The following is a 22,516-nucleotide window of genomic DNA, read 5'->3' as shown; positions in this document are numbered from 1 at the left end:
AAGGATGCAGTCTAACTCTTCAAAGAGCCCATTATGTACTCTGGGCTGCTGCCTACTGAATTATTTACAGAGATTTCCTCAACTGCACGTTGTTGGAACTAATGTTTTATAGTTATTCAGCACCTGACTTTAAAGCATCTATGGGATACTAAATTAGTCTGGGTTTATTCTAAACCCGTGTTTTAAGGAGGCATGGCTAGTTCAATAATGGGGCCTACCATGTCTAGACAACTCCGATGATAAATAAAAATGGAAACTCAATAGGTCAGGTATTTTGGAAATACTGCACTGTTTGGGAATTGACTACAATTTCTCATTTTAAAAAAGGTATCTCAACACTGCCTTGTCAGAACTGGCCCTTGTAGCATATGTGGTATTTCATCCCTTTAAAATAAAAACTAGAATGTCAATAAAATTTAGAAGAAAAAGCAATAGATTTGAAAGAATAGGTTCTTTAAAAAAAACCCCAGCCTTGCATGCCTCACTCAGTGCTCAATCCCTTCAGACAGAATATGAAAATCTGAGGTTCCAATTAGAAAATTACTCAAAAATGAAACATGCGAGTCATCACCTAAACTGAAAATATCAAAGTTAAACAGTAAAACTAATGCATTCTTAATGTTCTTTCAGTGTTATAATTAAACACATTTGAAACTTAAGTGATCTGATGCAAATTATGCTTACGCTGATAATATACCCAATTAGAAATTTTATATGTTAGCAAAAGTCACCTTCACTAAATTACGTAACATAGTCTCTGCCAAGTTCTGAAGGGGACTAAAAGAGCTAACTTCATTGTGTTAAGTAAGTTAATAGTCTCCAAATACAAGCGCATGCATGACTACACAGAACTCAGGCCAAATATATTTGAACTACATTCTTTAGTTACAATTCACATCATAGCCAGTATGATGAGATACTTTATTTAAAAAATAGTAATTAAAAAAAAAAAGAAGTGTCTGGTCTAGCCTGGTAGGTGCTCTTTGTCTCACAGTCACCTATACCTGAAGGAGTAAAGGCAGAAGGACAGGGACTGTGACCTCATAGTGGGACTCAACAAAATGAACGAAAAAGTGGGGCCAGGAATTATGGCAGTCCTTCAGTGAAGTTCTGTGGACCAGAGAGCTATCAGAAGGTGGCTTTTACCCACCATTGCTTTGGTGAACTCTGAAGACTGCTTTGTGTTACTTTAACTGAGGGTTCGGTCAGAAGAACTGTCCTCACCCAAGATGACAGGTGGTGACAGTGTGAAAAGGAATCTGAACTCTATTTTTGAAGCATTCTGCTTTGATTAAAGCTACCATCATGACGCTTCATATTGACACAAGGACTGGTACTTTCTGCCATTCTCAGTGTTTCTCACCTTCCTGAGCACCTAGAACTGCATTACTTATCAAGTGAGTCTTGGTGGAGCTGAGCTCCATCTAATGACTAGCACCTTTTTCAAAGAACTCCACACATATTCGATAGACTCATGCCAAAAGAGACAATTTGTTAAAAAAAATAAGTCATTGCATCAGGCAGCAGTAAAGGGTTTGGAAACTACTGGTCTCCCTTTTGGCAGATATTTGTACAGAGAGCCTTTAGCACTCATGCCAACTGGCTCTACCAGCTCCTGTATTCAGTATATTTCTACAGCTTCAAGATGTGCCAATATACAGCATACAGAAACTCTGCATTTGCATTCAGACCACAACAGAATTTAGACTTGCTTATCACAAGTTTAGCCCCTTGCTCCACAGAAACAAGCAGACACTAGGAGTCTTAACTCACTGACAGACATGCAGCATTATGCCTTACCTTGGCTAAGGGAAAACTTTCAAATTCCATCCACCCGTCTTTCTCCAGAACTATCTCAGTTAGGAGCACATCAGTTATGAATGAGTGAACTACACCTCCCCTTACCTGTTTCTGGTATGGCAAGCTACCTCCCATTCAGCTCAACTCTTCCCACACCCAAGAGCTGCCAACACCACTGAACTGCGCATGCAGTTGGTTTGTGGAAGGACTGGGAAAAAAAAAGAGCTGCTCTTCTGACCAGAAACTATAATTCTGTATCATTAATTAAACAAAACCAGTGAATACAGAACTTGGAAAGCAAGTTTTACTTCTTTTTAGGTTTGAGAGTGCTCTGCTGTCCTGGCTGATCCTGTGGTAAGTCTGCCCATGTTCAATAGTAAAATAAAAAGTAGTGACGCTCGCTGGTTACTACAGCAAGTATTGTCCAGTCCTCATTTTAATGGTCTCTTCTTGATTTCAGTCACAGACATACCCCTGTTAGAGGGAATAAGAACCCAGCACTCACATCCTTAGGACTTCCTATCAGTACATCAGAACGTCAAAGTGGAAATACATACAGATTCTTCACTGTGCCAAGTGTAGATGTGCAGGCTCTCAAAACAAACTTAGTAACGTAAATTCAGCCTTTCAGATAGAACACCCTCCTCTGAAGCCTTATAAAAATACCAGTGCAACATAGAGCCATTTTACAAAACAAATATCTTTATAGAAAGGTATTTTAGTGGTATATGCTGAGGTAAATAATAAAAAACAGACCCAACAGAGGGCATGACCAGTGTTATGGAGAACTCCGGATGAAATTTGGCCAAAAGGCTATTTGTTTTATAAAAGCTAATATTTACCTACCAGTTATGATGCCTGGTAAGGTGCTTATTGCTATAATACTTCAAAATTATTCTTCAGTTTACAAATTGAAAAATATACGAAATTAGATCTGTATGAATGTTAGGTATTAGCTGTCACAAATTTTAAAAGGCATTGTACCAAGTTTTCTTAATTGTTTACTAACCAATTTGATTGTAGCAGGTAAATAAACTACAGCATACATTTTACCTGACACCATGCATCAAAATCACCATAAAAACTAAGTTTATCAAAGTCTAACTCCACAAGAAAAACATGAAAAAGTGCAAATTATGTACCCAGTATTTCTGTCACAGCTGTTTTTTCTTAATATGGCATGAAAAAGGTTTACAGCATATATTAAGAAAATTCTTACAAGTGTTCACCTCAATGCTTATATATATACAACATTTTGCTCAAAGTGCTCACTATATGAAAAAACTGATTGGATAAAAATATTAAACAGTGCTTTCTGAACGTTCAGGGAAAATTCATGTAATACATCAGTCCCGTTTGTTTTCCTCTTCACTCAGTGCAATGAGATGCAGAAGTCGCATCAACTTCATGAAAACTTTGCTTGCCACATTGCCAGAAAACCTCAGTTACAGTGGCATTCTTGGCGTCCCATTGGGAGTGGGTCTTTTGTTTTTTTGCATGTGGCTTTGATGTTTTCGAGATCTTACTACTTTCATTCTTACTTCAAATACTTCTTGTATGGCTTTTCGAAAACAATGGAAATTGTAGTCTATTAATCCTACAGAGACAGAAATATTTTTCATATTAGTAAAAATATTTATACAAATTAGGTCATGAAAAGATTGCTTATGTTCTATTTTAGTGAAATAACACACTGAAGGTCATAATCAGTGAATTTTACAGGCATTTTTTTCTGTGATAACCAAAAGCATGTTATATAAATGGACATGATTTAGTGTGCATTGCAGTTCCATACTGTCTGATATTAAATATACTTATTAGCCTTAAGAAAAAACAAACAGAAGTTCACTGGCAGATAATGAAGTTTAACTTGATAAAGACCTTTGAAGAAGTGCTCAGTATACAAGAAAAAATTAAATCTTTCATAGAATATGGTGTCATTTTGTAAATTTGCCTTCCAGAATAACTATGATAAAAATAAGTAACATCTAGTAGTCAGGATTTTCATTTTTGATAATGGATACTTGATAGAAATATTACCAAATAACAGCCAGCTATACTTCATCTTACGTTGTAATTGAAAAATAACAGGCACGCTGTTAGGATTACATATATACATAACAGGCAGACAACATTACCATGTGAGTGGGCTTAATGTGATCCCACAGAAAAGCTGTAAAGCCATACTGGTAGTGACTCGGAAGACTTAATGGGTGTTACAATTGTGTAATACTGCACTACAATTTTGGAATTTTGGTACTGAGCTTATGACCTCATTCAAAGTTAATGTTAAAGCTTTCTTAACTCAAATATTACTGCATTTTTCACTTCAATTTCCCTACCAGGAGATGATACATATTTTAAGTGGTTTAATTCCACCATGTTACACTTCTATTTTTTCCAGGAATTATTTTTCCTCTCCCCAGAGTTCAGCAAAATATTATGTGGAATATCACCTGGCACCAAAAGCTAATCTGTATTTTAATACCCAAACAGTACTGGTAAAGACTACAGGCTACAGCATGTAGCATGTAGACTATGTAGACACAACAACCTGGTGCAGTTGTGGACAAACCCTAATGGGTGTTTATTCAACATGATGTCTTTTCTGAAACAGTGTTGTTAGTAGGTATGTTGAAGTAACACTTCTTACCCTTACAGGAGAAAAAGAAAGTGACTGCATCTAGCATTCATAGATAAAAAAGGTAGTATGGGTATGAAAGAGAAACTCAACCAGTTGAAGTTCTATAAAATAAAAGCTAAGTAGCCTATCACACAGCCAGCAACACTTACTGGTGAATTAATATCACAAGATGGGGACACAGCCCAGATGATCACTCACTTTTCCATTGCTCAGTTCTGGTCCCAGGGCATGTCTCTAAGACCAGTAACTCAGAGCAAGCAGAACAATCACAAACTATACTTTCAGTATTGACCTTGGCCAGGGTCAGAGAGATAATCAAGAAATTTTATGCACTTCAACGCAAAATAGGAACTCCACCTACGTACCAAATATCAAAAGCCTCTTTTCAGAGATGAGAAAAGCAAGAACATATTTCTTTCTATCAGACAGTTTGAATAATTTCCCCTTGGTTATGGCACACAAGCTGTCCCAAATGCGTCTACTGGCGCCCACAGGTACAAATCAACGTTAGCCAAGAAAAACTGACACATTCTACTGTTGCAGATGGAAGCTTTACTGCACTGGATGTAAACTTTCACATGTTTTCATATCAGAAAGCTGTCAAATACATTTGTGATTTCATCTTATCTTAATGCCAGCACAAATACTTCATGCCTTTCAACATGTTATGTAAGCTCTATCAAACTACACTTACCTTTAATATTTGGGATAAAGCTAGAGACTGTTATCAGCTAATGGCAACCATAGTTATTCATTAACTCACTAATATAAAGGAAAAGTAAAGCAATACTAAAAAAGTGAAAAATACCTTTTCTCTCAAAGCTTTCTTCTCTGACAAAACAAACAAGAGCAAGGAATTTTGTCACCTCTTTTAAATAAAGGACAGTTGTATTGTTCAGTTTTATGATTGCCATTGATTCCTTGTCATAAGGAGTTCCAGTGCCATCATCTTTAAGCCTAAAGGACAATATTCAAACAAACAAACAAGAAAAGATAAGCCACCAGATGAGCTAACAGAAATACTCTCACACTGGCTCCTTCACCAGACAATCTCAAATTTTATGAAATTTTCATTTAACCTTTCAGGGAGACTTTTCTTCAAACTACATGCAATGTCAACTAAGAAGAAATAAAGGTTAAATCATTTACCCTATCACACACCAAATCTTAGATTTGAGGCTAGAAATCAGATTGTTTGATTGCCAGGTGCCTGAACTGGAGCCTTATTTTACCCTCTGTTAGTTACCAGACATTTACTGCAAGGTTCTCTTATCGCTGTGCTATATTATGACTTTATCTAAAACCTGTGAACCATTAAGCCTGTACTGGTAATTCCAAATCCAGTAACCTTGCCTGAGCAGTGGCAGCTGACTGATGGTTTAAGCCATCATGAGACTTTCGTCATGAGATGCTGCCTTTCGCAATATCACATCATGAAAAGAAATTTCTCCCTAACAGATGATATGTCATGATGATAACTTTATTAGTTTTGTACGTTGTAATTTTACTTTCATTCCTGAATAAACATACAGATCTTATCAAATGGGTCATCACCAACCTCCCAGAACAACTAGTATCAATGATACATTAATGTAGCAAGTTCCACAGATGCTCCAGGAACAGAGGACAAGAAATAAATTGTAGTACCATGTTGTTAGACTATAGCTAAAAACATGGCAAGGAGATTTCTGGTGATAAATGCTAAATGGTTACACAAAGACAGTGGTAAGGTGACATTTTGTTCTTGTGCAGTCACTAAAGTGACTCAAAAATCTGAACACAGTAGAATGTATAAACTTAAGAGAAACGTATTCAACAATTTGCTGTTAAGTTCTAATGCTTACTGCACAGCTGCACTAGGATTCTTTCTTGTACTCTCTCCAAGAGTGCAAGGAATCTGTCAGTGGGTAAGAATGCAAGACTACAAAAGTCTAGCACATTCTAAGCACGCTGCAGTTTAGCCTCCAAGTCTAATGCATCTTAATGCACTAAATCTTAACGTGTCCCTCCCTTTCCCAGGAATAGCTCACATTACATTTGGCCAGGAGCCAAGCCATTTAAAACATAACTTGCAAGGAGATGTACATGCTACCCCAGGAGATCTCCAATTGCTAATGTGTAAGGAAGGGAAAATGAAAAATAAAATAAAAATCAAACCACAAAGGTCATGCAGGGAAGAGGACAAACTGAAGGAAGAGTGAAGCAGCATTCTGAGGCCAGCAGAGGCCACTAGCTATTAAAGTAAACAAAATTAAATGTGGCCCCACTTTTTTTAAATGGGAGGCATCCTTCTGTTGCCTTTGTCCCTGGGGGACAAAAAGATAATGTTTCCTTTTTTTTGAGTCGGTTACTTCCCATTCCTTCCTCCAAATAAAAATATCACCATAAAAAGAGGATAGTGTTCACAAAAGAGGCTGGGCAGGGGAACAGTGCTTGTTGCTGGCAAGGGATCTATTCCTCTGAGGCCTGCTGCTTCCTCCTTCTCTTCTATCCTGACAAATTACTCTGGCAAATTACATGTTCTCATTATCGTTTATACCCACATCACTCTAATTTTGGGGCCATTCAAATTCTAGGTACAGAATTTTATGAAAAACATTAATGATTCACTTACCCATATATACAAGAAATGTCAATCACAACGTCTATCATATCACAGCAGAGCTCGTAAGTTTGCATATCCACTGGAGTACTGTCCGTTGCAATATAGATCTTACTGACTACATCAAATAAAAATGCTTTTTCAATCCCAGAATTCTGTTTAAGAGAAGAAGAAAGAAAAATAAAATAGAAGCCATGTTTCCAAATAAATACCAAGCTTACTGATTCTCCTACTTGCCTGTTACACAAAAGCTATGCTGAAGAAATGGAAGTTAAACTGCAATCAAGCTCATTTTGAAAGAACTGTACATACAGCACTGTCATTTGTAGCAAACCTTGATGCTCATAGACCTTCCAACAGTTTCTGCCTCTGAGCAGACATAACACCAAGTTACGCTCCTAAACTTCCCCTCCCTGGAAAACATCTGGAGAGATTACATTTATTTTCAGTGGAAAATGCAGGGGGGGGGATGTAAATCTGTCAAGATCGAGCTTTGAGGGGCTTTTGATTGTAGCAATGGACATAAAAAGAGAGCTGTCGTTTAAATGTATTCTAGCTGGACATGTAAGCAGGTTGAAAGAACGAACAGAAAAGGCTGATAGACAAAGAAGATAGTAGTGTTTGAGAACTAATTTCTCAAGGAAATTGAGAAATTGTCTCATCAGGTCCTGTAGCTGGTTTACTGTCTGACTCCTTAGAACCTCTTTTAGAATCACTGGAGCAAGCCCCGTATTTTGATGGTGCTCTTTCAGTTTTCATGTAGCATTGGTGGTTGAGGCCATGTTTGTAATGCTAAAGCTTGCTAATGTGATGACAGCTATGTTCCTGTCATCCTGCCAAACTGATTAAGACTCTCTCCATACTGGAGATGTATCATATTCGCAGCTCTCAGAGGCTAGCCAGGAATGCTAGCTCATACTCTTTGCATAGATACTGTAAGGTGCCATGAGCCTCTGCTTCCTGGAAAAAAAAAAAAAAAAAAAGAAGAGGAAAAAATGTGTACTGCTTAACTGGGAACAGTAGACTTGCTTGCCTGGTATCAAGGGATTGCACCTGGGCACCTGTCCCAGCATGAACACAAAGGAAAATTTCCCAGTATTGCTAAAGCGCAAGCTATAAAATGTGCTTCAGAATCCATCTATACAGGAAGAAAAGCAACTTTCTCCCATCAAACCAAATTTTCCTCCATATATGGGCTTCCCTTTTTAATATGGTTTGGACTGCTGCCAGAGCTACCAAGAAACACACTGCAAACCCCTAACAAGTTTTAATAGCTTCAACTTCCTTTGTAGTTACAGAACTTTGCCTTTTTTCTTCTTTCTTTTCTAAGTCAACTATTTAACACACAGTTAAGAGACTAGAGTGACCCTCTCACTGCCCAAATTTCCTGAAATAGGTAGAAACATATCAACACTAGGTATGCTATTGAACAATGGCCAGCAGTATTTGGGGCATTTTCTTCTTAAAGAGGCTTAATTTTTCCACCATTGCACATACAGCTAAGGCTAGAAACATCCATCAATAACAACAGATTATAGAGGTGAATTTCTTGCATTTCATTATGGAAAAGACTCACTGAGTGGCACATTTCAGCAAGTAATTGGTAAAAATAATATTCAAAATAATGCATACACTGTGGATATCTTAGGTACATGGGCTGAAGCACATGATGTACACTGAGACTCTCAGAGAACTGGCTTTTTTCAGCCTGGAGAAGGCTCATTGTTATCTACAAATACCTAATGTAAGGGTGGCAGAAGATAGAGCCAAATTCTTCTCAGAGCTACAGTGTTGAACAACAAGAGGCAAAAGCACAAGCTGGAATTCTGACTTGATACAAGGAAAAAAAACATTAGCATTAGAGTGGTGAAGCACTGGGAGCACACTGACCTGAGAGTTTGTAGAGTTTCCATCCCTGGAGATACACAAAGCTAAACTGAACGCAGCCATGAGCAACCTGCTCTAGCTTGCCTGACTCTGAGAAGGAACTGACCTCTAAAAGTCCCTGGCAGCCTACATGGCTCTGTGAGTCTGTGTTTTCTGAGTACTAAGAACAAAAATGTATGTATGTTTATTTTGGTTATTCTGGCCATATGCAATAGTTTTTACATAATAATTCCGACAGCACCTCACATACTTCAAAAGCTGTTGTCAAGTAAGATTAAGCCAAGATGCACCTGTAAATATACGTATATAGCCATAATTCATTGCCAAAATACATATTTGAAAATACAAATCCCTTTAGACAAAATAAGTTGGAACCCAAACCCTGTACTGTCATTCATGAGGACTCAATTATAAAATTGTGTATGATAGAGAGATCATGATCATTTCAGCTGTACAGGTAAGATGTAAATTATTATGATGCAAGTGACAATAACATTTAAGAATGAGAAGTGACTTTTCTATCTCAGAACTCCAGCTGCTACAGCCTGCCTGTATTTGCAGTGACAGTTTAAAGTTTTCATCTTAAGATGCTAAGCCTGGTGGAAAGGGCAGACCTTGGTGTGTTAAACTATGCTCATTTTCAATTGAAACTAATACATCATGGTAGGACAGGCTGAGAAACTTACTTCTATTGAACTATGTATGGTGACAGAAACCTCTGTTGAAAGGGCAGGATGGACTACCAGGAATAGTAACCACTAAACTGTACCAACGTGACTTCAAAGAGTCATTTTTGGCAGAATGTTTGTGAGGAAATTGCTCAAGGGAAAACAATACCAGTACAGACAGGTTATAAAAAAACAGGAAAACAGTGGATAAAACATACTCTTCAAAGAGATATTACCTCATTAATGCTCAGTCAGGGAAAATGACAGTAAGAAATCATCTGTTTCTGTTACTAGAGTGGGAGTGTTCCTTATTAGAGAAACAAAGGCCAACAGCTGCCTTATGCAATTGAATGAAATGCTGCCATTGATGTCAATGAGAGCAGGGTCAGACTAAGCACTAGTTACCTCTGACACAACCCTACAGCTTGGAAAGAAGATGGAACATGAGCTAGAAGCTCTATCAAGCACTCTGAAGCAATGCAAGAATACTCTATGGCTAACCTGAACCAAGGCAGTCATTATGAAAAATCTGCAGTGAGTAGATGGGATTTTATTTTGGATAGGTAAAACCCATGATGTAGCTCAAATTCAAACCATGTTTCTCAACTATTATGGGTGTGGTAAAGTAGGCAGTGTCTATTCTTTAAATGGAATGGGTTCATTAAAACTGGTAGCATTACTCCAATTCCTAGGTTAGGTAAATGGGCCTTTTTCCTTCTTGAAAGCATGAGGAATAAGCCAAAATTTGGCCCTAAAAAGTAATTTTTAGAAGACTTTACAGAACATCACCAGTTACAGTTAGGAATGAAATTTGGACAGTTATTTTAACAGGTCTTACAGCAAACAGCAGACTTCATGAGTGAATTTTAATTTTAAATACTACATATGAGTTTACATATTAAATTTAAATAAACAAACCTGTACTTAATTTTATTGCTACCATGATAACTCATTGTTTGTCTTTAATAATACTTTTTAACATTCCTCAAAAAAAAACCAACCCAATAGCCCTAAAATTAAAATCCACATTCCTGTTTCACCCAACTTGATTGAGTGGCAAGGTGACAGTAACTGAAGAACAGACACCCTTCTATACGAAGTGGTAGGAATGTTAGGTGAGATTTACATGGGGTTTGAATGCCAGATCAACTACTATTTTATGATTTACAAGTAGTTACATTAAAGAATGTAGAAGCAGTATTATCACACTGATGGTTCCTCAAACATATAAACAAACAAACTGTGGCACTACAAAGTTAGGCAAAAACCTGCCGTGAACTTAAGAGTGATCACAGTTCTATTTTTGTAACCATCAGCATTTTGTGTTGCAAATCTCCATGGCATAAATGAAAGCACATCCTCATGAACATTGCTGCAAAACCCAAACTAGAACACCTATACACGCACACCGGCTTCCTGAGGTATAGCATGAACAATGTCAAGATTTGTTGTCACAAAGTTGCTAAAGTAAAGAGGCTCCCACTAATTCTGGAGAGAGATGTTTACTCTTCCTGTGGTGGCAAATAGTCATCCTAAGTCTCTTGTCTATAGATAGAAGATACTTGTAAAAACAGACAACAAGACATAGTGATGCAGCTACACCTTGCTCAAGGTCATTAACAAACTGAACTTTGCTGTCTTTGGAGATAAGAAGCAGCCTCAGATTTTCCCGTGCTGAATAGTGCAGTGTACTTCTCTCACTTACTTGGACTTCCCATTCATTTGAAAGACTTGCTGTTCCTCACAAATTACATCTGCTATTCTAGATATTATTGGATCGGGATATTCCAGAAACACAAACAACTGTCGTCAGTCATTCAGGAAGCAGGCTGTGTTTGATTCATCTTGTGGTTTGGTACAAATTCTTTGCCAACTCCAGACACTGAGGAGACCCCATATAGAGATCTGACTCGCAGTATGAGTGAATGGAGTGACTGGCACAAGGAGAACTACCATTCAGGCAACTTTCTCTTTAAGACTGTGTAGCATATTCAATATCGAACTGCTGTAGAACTGTTGTCATCACTCTTTTCATTACCTTACTGTCCTAAGTTTGAGTTTGAGACTCAATAACTGCTGCACAGTCCAGCCATCTTGGTACAAACAGATTTGCGTAACAAACTACTCATTATGAAATAGCTAATTTGTTCCTCAATAGTAAAAGAGTAAGTTTTGGACAGACTTTCCTCTAATCCTAGCTCCCCCTTTCAGCAACACATCCAACTTTTTTCTCTCTCCGCTTTCACAGCCTATGCTGAGAAACTGTGAAATCTAATTTTATCTTACAGGCTGTTGAATAATATTAAGTAAGTTCAATACATCAAAATCACAAAAAGGCACAACAAAATACCATGGTTGGAAATTGGAGCTTGAGAAATTAATGCTAGATGAAAGGTGCGAAATTAGAATACTGTGAGAAAGCATGCAGTTTCAGAAGCTGCTATGACCTGACTTAAGGACCACCAAAACAGAGTTCCCCCTTTTCACAACCTACTGTGCTCCCCTTTGCTCATGACCACATATTCCCAACTCTTATCTTGTGCCAAAACAAGAGTCTGACTCCTTCATGACCTGCTTTTAATTGAACAGCGCATTAGTGTGTGTCATAGTGACTCCACGAGGGATATGGCAACTGTCAGTACCAGTACAAGGGACAGGAAGGGATCACACATACAGGAACAGTGGAGCAAGCAATCTACCTCCACAGCGATAAGCCACTAGGTATACAAAGCTTCCTTAACTGGCCTTCAGAGTAACTACAGAAGTGGTGAAAATTGTGAAGAACTCTATCTCTAAAAATGTCAAGACAAGAGAAGAGGTAAACTTTGATACAAAGTAGAATTAATTCTGGGAAGCACTACAGACAGCTCTACATAGGAGGTCAGAGTAGATAATGTTAGATAATGCTTCTTTGGGAATTTATTTATCCAGATTTTAAATACTACTTAAATGCATGCAGCACAGACCTTTGCAACATTCAGATTTATGTATGAGCTGAAAAGTGATGACTGCTAACCCACTTTATATGATTCAGGAAATACTGTATCTCAGCAGCTCAGCAACACTGTTTAACAGGCAGAGAGGAGAGACTAAGCTGCATATGAATGCATTTCAACTAAGTTCTGATAATTCCTCTGAGAGTTCACATTGCTCATTATCTCTGAGAAGGCAGCGAACAGAGTATCTGAACATGCATGTTGGACATAGCCGGATCTACAGACAAAGTATATAACAAGTACTTACTGAAATAAAGATGTTAAGCAGGTTTTCCAGTGTTGGGAGCTGTGGAATCAGTTTCTGTACCACTTTGCTAAATGCTTCAAATATAGAATGATCATATATGCTTGTCAGATAAAAGCTGGAAAAAAACGTCACCACATTTTCCTTTTAGCCACATACTGTGAACATGATGTACCTTTCATAATATGAGTGAAATGAAATATTGTCAAACAGCAAGTGCCTACACTTTTGCAATTACCCCTTGTGATCAAAAATCACGTTATGACGGAAGCATAGAACTTCATCACTGTTTAAGAAAAAAACAAACTAGACACTGCAAACTAGACCACCTTGGTGTAGAATGTCATGATGCAACTCCCACCTTGGTTTTCTTATGAAAATACTTTTCAAATTGCATGATTGAATATTGTAAGTATGTATGGTTTAATCTACTTCTTAAAAGTTGTGGACTCATTTATCAGTGCAACGATGCAGTCAAGTAGTTAAGAGCAGGAAAAAACTAGCATGTTCACAGAGCAAGTCTCTGGTTTTAATATATTTGTACTTGGCTTTAAGTGCTAAGAAAGCCAGGACAATTTGATGTCCTCTAGTTCCCAGTCGGCAGAAATCCACTGATTTTTCATTATTTGCTACAATACTTGGCTTTATCAGCAGACTTAAGGCAAAGATGAAGCACCTGTCTTCCCAAATGGCTCCAAGCAGGCTGCAGCAGTAAGGACTTGAGATTGGGAGGGGACTGCAAGGCACAGAGGTTTCAAAGGCAGCAAAAGTGATGTATGTGACGTATACACTCTACTGGCTTGAGTTCTACTGCTTGCTGCCACTGTCCAAGCAACTTATTTCAAGACAGCAGCTGCAGCAAAATGGGTAGGACTCTGGCATATTTGTCATCTGGTTTTAAGCACATCTCCTCTCCATCTTTCTCTCCAAGACAGCAACCAGAATTAAGATAGTTTGTTTGGTTCAGGTCAAATGCAGTGTCTCTGATTATCCTTTTCTTTCACATATCAAAAGCTTGCAGCCAGGTACTTTAAGAGAGCAGAAAATTGTAACTTGTCAAATAAGCTGCTCTCTTTTAGGATTCTCTGCACAGCAGGGTTTCTCACCTGAGGTGAATCTTCTCCAATCCAGCATCTGCAAGGTCATCATTTGCCCTTTGGTGAATATCTCTTTGTGTTTCAATCTTGTGATCATCAGATAAACCATCCACTTTATGGATAAAGATTTCAAAATTGATATCTGGATTCACTTTATAGGCTCTGGTAACAGTAAGATGCAGCCGAGCTAATGCTTCCATATAATCATCCTAATGAAGAAAAAAGAAAAGCTACAACTGTAGGAAAGTTCTTAAAATATATATGTAAAATTTTATAATACTTAGTTTTAGATAATGCTACAGTTCAACAACAGCTTAATGTGTTTATTTCTTGTAAGCAGAAGCCTGAGCCTACATCCAGCATGTGCACCAATATCATGCTGTCAGAAATCAGAAATATGAGCAAGAACCTGGAGATCTTAAAGCAAATTAGTTAACTTTTGAACATACTGTAGAGAGAGATTAAAAATACCCAAGCAGCTCTCCGGGTTTTAGTGACTTTCTTTCAATGTGTGTTTGTGATATAGGTTATTTATTTGTTTGGAAAAAAATCTAGGTTTTCTAACCCATTCGCCTACTGCTGAAAGAAGAAAACAAAAAGGTAGCTTAAAGCCCCTTTTTTACCTGAGAATCAATAACAAATATCAGTGCTCCAGTGCCTCTGAAAATCATCTCATAGTCAAACGTAGGATCAAAGAAGTCAATTTGCCCAGGAAAATCCCATATCTGAAAGTTGACAAAGGAGCTGTTGGAAACATCCTCTCTGCAGATCTTGTTTGTGCTCTCCAAGAAGAGAGTCTCATTCGGCGACATTTTGTGAAAGACAACTTTCTGAATGGAAGACTTCCCACTTCTTCTCAATCCCATGAGGAGGATTCTTGGCTTAACTTCAGTACTGAAGGGATCATTGAAATCCAAAACTGAATAAAATCACAAAGAAGAAAAGTAATATACTATGGCAATATTAGCAACTGCCAGATAAAATGCATTTGACATTTATTTTCATGGTATTTTGACTTGGATGTATGCAAATGTTACCATTTTTAAGCTTATGGAGTGGTTCTAGGGGCATTTTAATTTGAATGATTTGCCTCTTTAAGGCTATAGTATCAGAAAACCTACTTCTCACTTGTAAGACCGAGACTGGAGAAGGCCTGTTTGCTCAGTTTGTATATGAAAAATGTGTTATCAGACACAGACATCCTAAAACACCCGATTTTACTTTAATTAACACTATGCCGTATACATTCTTATTTAAAAGAAGATCATCTGTAACAAATACCCTTGTCAACTGACAGCTACATCACACTGCTGGAAGAAAAAAATGTTTGTGTTAGTTACATCTGTGTCATCTTCCTAACCCTCTATGAGGGCTTCCTTCCTCTTAAATACATAAGTAAAGTAAATAAATAAACAAATAAAACCCCACATCCCAGGAGTCATAGGAAGAGGACAACTTAACAGGCACACAATTCCTCTCTGTTGAGACTTACAACACAGTACTGAGCTCACAAGGAGTCCTTTCCTAAGGTGGTTAGGATTTCACCTGCGGTTGAATAATTTGTATTATGATCTGTAAAAGTTTGTTTTCTAATAAATAAGATTACAGCATATCCTCTATTTGCAAAACAAACGTCTGGGAACACAGTGACATCATTGTGTTACCTATCCCAGTTTGAAACTGATAGCACTAAACCAGAGCACAGTGCCGTCATAATGACGACGAAGTTATATTAGCATAAAGGTAGTTAAAGGAGTGAACTAGACAGTTGTATCTGTGTAAGGACATGAATGTATCCATGCCTGTAAGCACACCAACTTCAGTTTCAGGTATCTCTAATAAAACCAGCTACAGCAGTCTAAATTGCTGCATTTAGTTGGCCTGTAACTTTGAAATGTCCTTTGGTGCTGAGCTGGAAACAGTACTGCACATAGATGTAAGAAGCTTTCAGACACCTCTGTGATACCCTATGTGTGGTGTCAAAGACAAGGAATGCAAAAAACCTGAGTTGTCAATGAGTTGTCCATCTGCAGAGTAAGGCTCACAGCACACAGTGGTCAGGTTTAAAATACTGATTAGACAACAGGCTAAGCACACTAGCTGTCAAGCAGACCTCCCACCCACTGCAGTACAGACTTTTCAACATAATTACATTTCTTTCTCTTTTTCTTCTGGGATAAATGTTGAATTAGACAAAACCAACACGCATTAGTTCATATGCATCCTTTCTGCACATGCCCTGCATACGTTAAGTGATCAACTTTACACCAAAAGTAGAAAGAGCCAAACCAAGAAACCTCAGCAACAACAATTCGAACTTGTTAATTTATTACATAGCCTTATGGGCTAAAAAACATGGAAAGCTTTAAGGAACCCTTTAGGCGCATGTTTTGCACCTAGGGGTGGTGATCACACATGTCTTCTTGTGTTCCTCAAGCCTCACTCACCACTTTTAGAAACCCAAGACCAGCACATACCTGACAGGAGGGCAGACAACCGTGTTACAGTCTGCATCTCCTGAGCTTCAGTTAAGAGAATTAGGGCTTCTCAACTGAAGGCCTTGCAGTGTTAGCATAAAACATCCCTTGGCACCATCTACTGGCTCCTGAGTGGTTATGCCACTCAGTGTGGGCCCATGTTACCACAGTGACTGACAGGAGTTAAAAACTCACTATCAGTGGGATCCTATCCATGTTAAATACATTTGAAAGGCCTTGACAGGTATTAGCACTTACTGTGCTCTTGTCAATTACCACACATGAAACACTGCCAGGCTGGAACAGTGTGCAGATGAAACTCCTTCAAGCAGAATAGCAATAAGTATTCTGCTGTTCATAAGAATCCCATTGTCCTTACACAGCCATGGCCAACTTTTGCTAATCCACAGACAACAAATTTAGGAAGTAATAAACTGCTGCTCTACTCTTCCTGTCAACCTCAACAGTGATAGTACCCTCCTGTGGCTGCAAGAAATGTGTCTACAATACTTCACACCTATAGAGGAATAGTAAACATCTGCTCTAGGCTGACATAACAATATTTTATGTTTTGTGGGTACAATCTTGTCAATAAAGCAAACCAAAGGTAAAGGACTTAGTGTTTCCTCCACCCCACTCTCTTCTTCAATGCACAATTTTTCCACAGCTGCCAAATGTAGAGTCAATTTCATTAATGTACATCTACCCATACATCATGCAATTTGCATTTTGGCCATCAGAAGGGAAAATAATTTATTCAAAGTTTTATAATAACTTTATAAAGGCATGTGAAGACCAGTCTTCTGGTTGAACCTTTATTACATGTTTCAAAAAGCTGAAAAACCTCCCATTTGCTCTGTACGCAACAGATCTTGCGAAGTCTAATTTGCTGGAGGTTTGCACTTTTTGTCCCCTTCCTCTCCCCACCACAATAACACCAACTTCCCCCTGTATGTTTTACAACATATCCTCCAAATAACAGATATGACATGCTGTGGCTGATCTGGAGCTCAACACATAGTGGTTGGTTAGAATGTACATACATGTCCACCAGTTCGCCAGCTGCTGCCACAGAGAATCTGCCTGCCTGTCCCTCTGCAAACGCTTCCATTTGGGTTTCTCTTCTAAATGCCAGTTTTCATAAAACTTGAGGGAACTTAATCATCTTTGAGACATCTTTCATTCAAATTTTGGTAGGCAGCAGTTTCCAAAGCTCTGACCAGTAATGAGACGACTTCAAAACAGGCTACCTACATAACTCCCTTTTCTTTAAAAAATAGGCTAAAACCACACATGTCTCTAAAAAAGACATTTTAAATAACTTGGGCTTTTAACATTGCTGTTGTGTTAAAATTATTCCAGGCTGTTAGATGTTTATGGACTGCAATATTTACTAGAAGGAAAATGCTTTATATTAAAGCAATACTAAAAAAACCCCAACAGTTGCAAGTGCAAACAGAGTTACTGATGAGAATGAATACCAGCTCTTCTGCTAGTAAGACTGTTATTTAGCTTTTGAAACCCTGCCAGTTCAAAGAGAGGGAAATGTAAATGAGTATCATCCAAACCTGACTAGATAGCAAGGCTGCTATAGCAGTTTCCTCTGAGAGAGAGTTAAGAGATTACCTTATATGTAAAGGACTTGGATGATGCACTGCCTGCCCACATTCCTTTGCAGAGTACATGACAACTCCTCCTTTAATTTGCCACAGAAATGCCAGTAGATGTATCACTGCAACTTCCCAGACTAGGTTACTAAGTGAGATCATAATATGCTTAAGAGAAACATTAAACTCTCCTCTATTCTCTATATGGGAAAAATAATTTTCCCTGTTGTGAGATTAAACGCATTTCCTGCTTCATTCAATTTTGCAAAGAGCAAATGTTATAAAATGCCAGTTTCTAAGGTGTATCAACAGCCCTTCCTATTTCAAATTTTCTCAGCCGCCTTACTTGAAACTGCTGAAGAATTGCAGAATTCTAAAGAACAGAAGTCATGCTGGTGAGAGGCTGCATCCTAGACTCTTCATTAGGGATCGCAGTGGTAGGACAAGGGGTAACCAGTTCAAACTTAAACAGGGGAAGTTTAGGTTAGATACAAGGAAGACGTTCTTTATTGTAAGGGTGGTGAGGCACTGGAATGGGTTGCCCAAGGAAGTTGTGAATCCTCCATCCCTGGCAGGGTTCAAGGCCAGGTTGGATGAGGCCTTGGGTGACATGGTTTAGTGTGAGGTGTCCCTGCCCATGGCAGGGGGGTTGGAACTAGATGATCTTAAGGTGCTTTCCAACCCTAACTATTCTATGATTCTATGCAGTATTCACAAATTAAATTTAGCAAACCCAAAAGCACTTTCCCCACAGAGAAGCACTTGATTCCTTACAAAATTTCTGTAACTGCAGTAGTGTCCTTGCTCAGGGAGTGCCATTTGCGCGCTCTGCGGGGAGAAGAACCCCGCTCTGAGGAGTTAACTTAGAACTGCACGTAGCAGTCCTGACCTGTCTCACCAGAAAGCACAGTATACAGTGAATATTTTAGTATCTCCTTCACACTGTTAGAGATATTAATTGATAACTGAAATAGGTTTTGATGCCCATCCTGAATTCCACATCAATTGCAATTAATTGTCAAAGCAGGTGACTTATCAGTGCTTCACAGGCATGTGTGACAGGGATGCCACAGTGTAAGGTGTATTTGTAGATATCATCAGTTTTCAAATATCCAAAAAAAGCATTGCAGTTCATCTGCTCAAGTGACATCAAGACAAAAGAAATTATTTTGCTCATGTTAGCATCTGTAAAGCAACAAGCCTAAGTCTAGTTGTAAACTAATACAGCTAATAATGTTTTGCTGTTTAAGGTTTTTTTTCCCCACTAATACAATTACGTTATTTTTAAGTTTCAACCTTTTTGTGTAAAGGAGAATTGGCAGTTCCAGACTTTCCACTCATGTATCTTTGAGCCCATTGATAGCATAGCATTTCCAGTACTACTGTGACTGCGATAATTGCAGCACTTTGGAGTGCTGTCAAGACACATACAGTGGACATCTTCAACGCTAACTGATGGTCTGAGCCAGAACTGTTAACAGAAAAAGCTTATATGCAATCAAGAAAGCTGTTCAGCTACTATGGGTTCATAAACATTGCAGAAATACCTGGTGGAAGGAAATTCTTGTGGTGAAAGAAAAGACTCAGAACCAGAAGACCTGGTTCCACTCTGCCACAAGTGCAGCACTCTGCAATGATATGTCTTAAAGCTACTTCCTCGAACACTCCGCAGAGGGTTTCACCTCCTCTGAGTATTTTTTAATTGCTTATATCAAAACATGACTAGGCTTTACGTGAACTTAAGTGCTGTAAGGTCTGAATATGATCCTGTGTAAAGAAAAAGAAATTAAGAAAAGTACAAGAGCCATGGGAGACAGGCTGGAGACAAGAGACCAGTATAGGATGACAGACGACCAGTATGAAGTTTTGAAATCTTCTTCATGCCTACAAGCACAAATTATGCTTTTACTTTTTAAGCCTGGCTTTCCCCTTCACTTTCAACAGCCATGGATTGAAGCTGTTCTCATGTTGCCCTTTCCACTGTTTCTTTGTAGAAAAGTAGAGGCTGTGGCACTGCATTTTGGACTACTTACTGTACAGAATGAGGAAGAGAGAGGACAAGAGCTGAGAAAAGGAAAACACCCTGCTCTGCAGCCCAGTGTTAAATACACAAAACACATACCTAAATCCTAACACCCTCTATTAGAGATGCTCTACAGTTCTTTCTCCAGAGGATTCAGAATGAAAGCCAGGGGATCTGGACTCTTAAAATGGGCCTTTGTTTTAATCCTGTATTAAAAAAAGGTCCCTGCATGGACTGTCTTCTACTGCTATTCAGGGTGCAAATGTTTCTGTTATGTATGATAGTCTGGTGCTACTGTGAAGAAGCAACTGAAATTTTTAGCTTAGTCTAACAAAGTTCCTATTGAAAAATATCCAAATCAATTCCTCTGAGGACAGAATATGGATTACTTCTCTACAGAAAATGCTAAGTTAGTTTAGCACAAAAGAAATATGCTAAAAATACATTCTCTTTGCATGGGAATAAGGGCAATTCTTTAGCAGCTTCAAGTAAAGCTTTAATTAGTCTCAGCTACAGCTCTTACACCCTAGCATTCCCACAGCCTTTAACCATGAAGGCTTATACTCAAAGCACTGACCCCCCCCGGAACTGCATTAGTCAGGCTGATAATTCTTATGGCAGCTTGCAGGACCAGGTCATTAAGAAGAAGGGTTCTGCATGCTAATAAACAAAGTAGCCTTAAAACATGTGGCCTTTTATTATGCTTTATAGAAAAGCAATTCTTTTTCACTCTGAGATACTGAAAGTTCTCCAAGCTCCTTTGTGAAATACGTCTCAGAAGAATGAATTCAGGCTCTGAATGAAAGCAACAGGCTCTGAGCTGGCATTGCCTATTTTTACTGAATGAGATTGCTTTCCCTGGTGAGCCTGTCCTTCCTAGCATCATCATCCATGCTGACACAGATATGCAGCGGCTAATGTGGGTCCTCATATGCACAGACAGCCAGCAGACGTTTAGTGGAACCTGCCACTGTGGGGACTGACATTCACAGCTGCAGAGCAGCCCTGGCCACGGAGCTGCGTGTTGCCACTGCCCTTTATAGCCTGACACCCAACCCCACCACCTCCCTGGCATATTCAAGTCACTTCATCAGGCTGTGGCCCCTAAGAACTAGTAACTCTCACCCCAGACATGGAAAACACTGAAAGGAGGTTACCCACACACACACTGCACTCCTTTTGCTTCCTCCTTCCTCTTTCCCAGCCCTTCCTGCTACCTGTCAGCCCTCACCCTGCTCCTGCCTCAGAGCTCCCTGCTCTCCCTGGACCCACGGTCGCGCCCAGCGAGCACCCTGTCCCTGTTCCTGTCCTCGTCCTGTCCCCTCCCATGGTCACCATACAGCATCCCCGCTCAGCCCGGCCCCTACCCCGCTCACCCCTGGCTCACCGCGGCCCGCCCTCCCTCCGGACGCCACGTCTCCCCCACAACGCTCTTCATGGCTCACCCTCGCCGTACCCTCAGTTCCGCGGGGGAGCCTTGCCTCCTCCCTGACCCACATCCGCAGGCAGCCAGGCCCGACCCCCGGGAGCCAAACCTCACCTCCCCCTCCCCGGCCACTGCCCCGCTTCACCCTCATCTCCGTGCACACCGGGCCGGGCCGACCCTGCCCCACACCTCGCCTCGCCTCCCTCCACACTCGCACCCGTTGCTGGCCGCTGCCCCATGGCCCCTCTGCGGCCGGGGGCAGCCCCACGGAGGCCTCGGCGCCGCTCCCCGCCCCCCCGGTGCCTGTGGGGTCGCCGCGGGTGGCACTCACACGCCTCATCGCCGCCGCTTTCCGCGTCGCCGTCCGAGAAAGACTCGGCCCCATCGGCGTAGCCCGCCAAGCCCACGATCTCCTCCTCCTCCTCCTCTTCCTCCTCCTCGTCCCCCTCTTCCTCCTCCTGCAGCTTCCTCGGCACCTGGCTCATGCCGGCCGCGCTCCCGGCGGGCCTTCGAGGGCCCCTGTTCCTCCGGGCAGGCTCGGGGAGCGGGGGACCCAGGCACCGCGCTGCCGTCGCTCCCCTCCCTCGCTCGGCGCTTGCCTGAGCGCGCGGCGCAGCCTGGCGGCGGGGCGGGAACGGAGAGCAGCGGCGTGACCCGCGTCACCTGACGCGGCCGGTCACGGGCCGGCGGGGCCTCCGCGCTCGCTGAAGCCCGGTTCTTAGGCCCAGCCCCGCAGCTGGCAGGCAGAGCGCCGGGCGCTGCGGTGCTTACAGGCGGGCTTTGGGGCCTGCCGGGCGCCGCCGCTTCCCACCGCGGGCCTAGAGGCACCCGTGGGAGCGGCGCACACATAGAACGCTGGCCCTAGCGTGCGGGAGGGTGAAGGGAGCGGCGATCTGCAGCACCGAAACTGCTGCTGGTGTGTTTATTACAGGTAGCCTCCCCGCGGGGGCCTCTGGGTCAGTCAAGCCGTGTGCCTCACACTGCACGGAGCCCAAAAGCGGCTGTCGGGGCAGTCCGGCATCACCCCACACGTCCTTCTGCCTTC

At 40.5% G+C, this 22,516-nt stretch overlaps 1 protein-coding gene across 1 annotated transcript; it reads right to left on the bottom strand.

Annotated features, from left to right (window-relative positions):
• RRAGD (Ras related GTP binding D) lies at window positions 1–22,024 on the bottom strand. The gene is made up of 7 exons (XM_080616773.1): window positions 21,803–22,024; window positions 14,562–14,857; window positions 13,948–14,147; window positions 12,845–12,959; window positions 7,059–7,201; window positions 5,253–5,401; window positions 1–3,397 (listed from the first exon to the last, which is right to left on the bottom strand). Exons 1-7 carry the CDS (start codon window positions 21,954–21,956, stop codon window positions 3,246–3,248), a joined length of 1,209 nt encoding a protein of 402 aa, XP_080472899.1. The 5' UTR covers window positions 21,957–22,024; the 3' UTR covers window positions 1–3,245.
• Window positions 22,025–22,516: the final 492 nt, after the last annotated feature.

The sequence above is a fragment of the Psittacula echo genome (genome assembly GCF_963264785.1).
Source record: "Psittacula echo genome assembly, chromosome: 4".
NCBI lineage: Eukaryota > Metazoa > Chordata > Aves > Psittaciformes > Psittacidae > Psittacula > Psittacula echo.
This window is presented reverse-complemented; position numbering and strand designations above follow the sequence as displayed.

Excerpts from the sequence above, each read along its gene's own strand:
- RRAGD (XM_080616773.1), bottom strand. The coding sequence starts at position 21,956 with ATGAGCCAGGTGCCGAGGAAGCTGCAGGAGGAGGAAGAGGGGGACGAG. Across the intron at positions 14,858-21,802 it reads AAGCGGCGGCGATGAGGCGT|TTTTGGATTTCAATGATCCC; the intron begins GTGAGTGCCACC and ends GATTTTATTCAG. Across the intron at positions 7,202-12,844 it reads TGCTTAACATCTTTATTTCA|AATTCTGGGATTGAAAAAGC; the intron begins GTAAGTACTTGT and ends TCTCTTAAACAG.